Source organism: Silurus meridionalis, chromosome 17 (assembly GCF_014805685.1).
Source record: "Silurus meridionalis isolate SWU-2019-XX chromosome 17, ASM1480568v1, whole genome shotgun sequence".
NCBI classification, from domain to species: Eukaryota; Metazoa; Chordata; class Actinopteri; order Siluriformes; family Siluridae; genus Silurus; species Silurus meridionalis.
The window spans coordinates 760,601-765,589 of record NC_060900.1 but is presented as its reverse complement, the minus strand read 5'-3'; the positions used below and the strand labels follow the sequence as shown (position 1 = coordinate 765,589).

Here is a 4,989-nt window from a genome sequence, read left to right as displayed (position 1 = left end):
CACCCTATAAAGTGCACTACATAGGGATTAGATTATAGCCCCTACACCCTATAAAGTGCACTACATAGGGATTAGTTTATAAAGAATGAATTTTCAGGTATTGATTAATTACCAAATAAAAAAACTCCTCGTGCAGTGCACTATATGTTTATTTGGGATGAATCCAGTCCCCCTTTCGCACACGCACACACACACGCACGCACGCACGCACAGCAGCCCTCGGTCGTGCGCGCGCGCCTCTGGAGCAGAGCTGCAGGCGCGGAGCTGAGTGTAAGACGCTGCTACGCTCCTCGCGCTTAATTTGATAAAAACTCCTCCCTCTTATTTTTATTAGTATTTTCATTTATAACTACATTTCCGGTCCGGACCCCTTTAATGTGATTTAGGACCCTTTGATGTGATTCCGGACCGCTTTGATGTGAAGGTGTGTGTGTTTGGAGCGCGCGCAGGTCATGTCCTGTCCTCTCATCCGGATCGCGGTTCTTCTTCATCGGCACGCGCGGAATGATGTGCGGCAGAACCCGGGATTCATTTCTACCTTCTCATCTTCGTCCTCCTCCTCATCTTCCTCTTAAACAGGAATAAAAAAAAAAAAAATAATTCAAAAAGAAAAAAAAGAAGAACAAAAACTTTACACCTTTGCGGATTTATTGCACCGGATCCTGCTGCTGTTACTGATGATGATGATGATGATGATAAAGGGTTCGCGCGCACTGGAATCTGTTCGGGATTTTTGAACAAACACACACACACACACACACACACACACACACACACACACACATTTTGGCGCAATTCACGGTTGAAGAGAAATATTTTCTGAGATTTGTTTGAGATTTGTCTCGCGCTTCCATCATGCGTCTTTACCTGTGCGGCTTCCTGCTCCTGTTAGGTGAGTGAACTTTATCATGACTTCCATCGTTACAACACACACACACACACACACACACACACACACACACACACACCGTTATAACGCCATATTAACGCGACTTAGATCTGTAACACGCGCGCGCACGTGATGGTGTTGTGTGAGAGTGTGTAGGCATGCGGTTTATTTGTTGGTGGCAAACAAATGTAGAGTAAAATGAGGAAAAGAAGGAATGTGAAGAAGGAGAGGAAAATAAGGCATTTGAGCAGAGAGAGGAAGAGGAGGAGTAAGATGAGAAAGGAGAGGAAGAGGAGGAATATGAGGAAAGAGAGGAATATCTCACAGGTTTTGACCTTGTGGGGACATTTGTCAGGACCTTGTAACGAAAGATAGAATGTTGGTGGTGAGGTTGAGGATGAGGATCAGATTTAGGATGAAGATCAGGTTGAGGATGAGGATGATGTTTAGGACGAAGATCAGGTCCAGGATCAGGTTTAGGATAAAGATCAGGTTGAGGATGGAGATCAGGTTTAGGATGAAGTTCAGGTTGAGGATGAGGATCAGGGCGGGGATGAGGATCAGGGCAGGGATGAGGATCAGGTTGAGGATCAGGTTTGGGATGAGGATCAGGTTGAGGATGAAGATCACATTGAGGATGAGGATCAGTTTTAGGATGAAGATCAGGTTGAGGATGAGGATCAGGTTTAGGATGAAGATCAGGTTTAGGATGAAGATCAGGTTGATAATGAAGATCAGGTTGAGGATGAGGATCAGGATGAGGATGAGGATCAGGTTGAGGATCAGGTTTAGGATGAGGATCAGGTTGAGGATGGAGATCAGGTTGATGATGGAGATCAGGTTGATGATGAAGATCAGGTTGAGGATGGTGAGATGGAGATGCTGTGTGGTGTTAATGATCTGTGTTAATAAGTTGAAAGTCACAGCAGTGATGGAAAAGCAAATGTGTGTGTTACGATTTAAATAGTGTCACAGCAGTATTTATTGAGTGTGTGTTTGTGTGTGTGTGTGTGTGTGTGTGTGTGTGTGTGTGTGTGTCTGTGTGTGTGTCCTTTCGGCTGTTTAATGCAGAGACACTGTGATCAAGGTCACCCTGCACACTGTAAACACATCCCATCAATACACTGTAGAATAAACACAAAGTGTGTAGAATGACATCATAATTACATCAGCAGTGTGGATTAAAAACTTTCAGTGTAAAATTTACATCAGTGGAGTGACAGCAGAAGTAAACTAAAAACTCAAACAGTGTAGAATTAACACTGATGATTAGAGTTAATACTGTAGTGTAGAATTCATTCCTTTACACACTATAAAGTGCACTACATAGGGGATTAGATTATAGCCCCTACACCCTATAAAGTGCACTACATAGGGATTAGATTATAGCCCCTACACCCTATAAAGTGCACTACATAGGGATTAGATTATAGCCCCTACACCCTATAAAGTGCACTACATAGGGATTAGATTATAGCTCCTACACCCTATAAAGTGCACTACATAGGGGATTAGATTATAGCTCCTACACCCTATAAAGTGCACTACATAGGGATTAGATTATAGCTCCTACACCCTATAAAGTGCACTACATAGGGATTAGATTATAGCCTACACCCTATAAAGTGCACTACATAGGGATTAGATTATAGCTCCTACACCCTATAAAGTGCACTACATAGGGATTAGATTATAGCTCCTACACCCTATAAAGTGCACTACATAGGGGATTAGATTATAGCTCCTACACCCTATAAAGTGCACTACATAGGGATTAGATTATAGCCCCTACACCCTATAAAGTACACTACATAGGGGATTAGATTATAGCCCCTACACCCTATAAAGTACACTACATAGGGATTAGATTATAGCTCCTACACCCTATAAAGTGCACTACATAGGGATTAGATTATAGCTCCTACACCCTATAAAGTGCACTACATAGGGATTAGATTATAGCTCCTACACCCTATAAAGTGCACTACATAGGGATTAGATTATAGCTCCTACACCCTATAAAGTGCACTACATAGGGATTAGATTATAGCCCCTACACCCTATAAAGTGCACTACATAGGGATTAGATTATAGCCCCTACACCCTATAAAGTACACTACATAGGGGATTAGATTATAGCCCCTACACCCTATAAAGTGCACTACATAGGGGATTAGATTATAGCTCCTACACCCTATAAAGTGCACTACATAGAGATTAGATTATAGCCCCTACACCCTATAAAGTGCACTACATAGGGATTAGATTATAGCCCCTACACCCTATAAAGTGCACTACATAGGGGATTAGATTATAGCTCCTGCACCCTATAAAGTGCACTACATAGGGATTAGATTATATCCCCTACACCCTATAAAGTGCACTACATAGAGATTAGATTATAGCCCCTACACCTATAAAGTGCACTACATAGGGATTAGATTATAGCTCTACACCTATAAAGTGCACTACATAGGGATTAGATTATATCCCCTACACCCTATAAAGTGCACTACATAGAGATTAGATTATAGCCCCTACACCCTATAAAGTGCACTACATAGGGATTAGATTATAGCTCCTACACCCTATAAAGTGCACTACATAGGGATTAGATTATAGCTCCTACACCCTATAAAGTGCACTACATAGGGATTAGATTATATCCCCTACACCCTATAAAGTGCACTACATAGAGATTAGATTATAGCCCCTACACCCTATAAAGTGCACTACATAGGGATTAGATTATAGCCCCTACACCCTATAAAGTGCACTACATAGGGGATTAGATTATAGCTCCTGCACCCTATAAAGTGCACTACATAGGGATTAGATTATATCCCCTACACCCTATAAAGTGCACTACATAGAGATTAGATTATAGCCCCTACACCCTATAAAGTGCACTACATAGGGATTAGATTATAGCTCCTACACCCTATAAAGTGCACTACATAGGGATTAGATTATAGCTCCTACACCCTATAAAGTGCACTACATAGGGATTAGATTATATCCTACACCCTATAAAGTGCACTACATAGAGATTAGATTATAGCCCCACACCCTATAAAGTGCACTACATAGGGATTAGATTATAGCTCCTACACCCTATAAAGTGCACTACATAGGGGATTAGATTATAGCTCCTGCACCCTATAAATTGCACTACATAGGGATTAGATTATATCCCCTACACCCTATAAAGTGCACTACATAGAGATTAGATTATAGCCCCTACACCCTATAAAGTGCACTACATAGGGATTAGATTATAGCTCCTACACCCTATAAAGTGCACTACATAGGGATTAGATTATATCCCCTACACCCTATAAAGTGCACTACATAGAGATTAGATTATAGCTCCTACACCCTATAAAGTGCACTACATAGGGATTAGATTATAGCCCCTACACCCTATAAAGTGCACTACATAGGGATTAGATTATAGCTCCTACACCCTATAAAGTGCACTACATAGGGATTAGATTATATCCCCTACACCCTATAAAGTGCACTACATAGAGATTAGATTATAGCCCCTACACCCTATAAAGTGCACTACAGAGGGGATTAGATTATAGCTCCTAAAACTCGAGAAAGATTTCAAAAAATTTTTTAAATTCTGATTTTTTCTCACAATTCCGAGTTCATATTTCACAACTGTGAGCTAAAAAAAATCTGAATTGTGAGATAAACAGTCACAATAACCTTTTAAATGTTTTATTCAGTGGCGGAAACAGGCTTCCATAATTTCTTCCCCGGTGCACATAGAACATTTATCCCCACCCTTCTCTGTCTCTCTCTCTCTCTCTCTCTCTCTCTCTCTCTCTCTCTCTCTCTCCTCTCTCTCTCTCTCTCTCTCTCTCTCTCTCTCTCTCCTCTCTCTCTCTCTCTCTCTCTCTCTCTCTCTCTCTCTCTCTCTCTCTCTCTCTCTCTCTCTCTCTCTCTCTCTCTCCTCTCTCTCTCTCTCTCTCTCTCTCTCTCTCTCTCTCTCTCTCTCTCTCTCTCTCTCTCTCTCTCTCTCTCTCTCTCTCTCTCTCTCTCTCTCTCTCTCTCTCTCTCTCTCCTCTCTCTCTCTCTCTCTCTCTCTC

The 4,989-nt window shown here is 41.6% G+C and overlaps 1 protein-coding gene across 1 annotated transcript in view; it reads left to right on the top strand.

Annotated features, from left to right (window-relative positions):
- The first annotated feature begins 223 nt into the window (after positions 1-223).
- Positions 224-4,989, top strand: part of gfra2a (GDNF family receptor alpha 2a) — a 53,614-nt gene continuing 48,848 nt past the window's right edge. Inside the window, exon 1 of the mRNA XM_046871903.1 lies at positions 224-892. Within this exon, the coding sequence (XP_046727859.1) occupies positions 856-892 (37 nt within the window). The 5' untranslated portion in view covers positions 224-855. The remainder of the gene's footprint in view (positions 893-4,989) is intronic.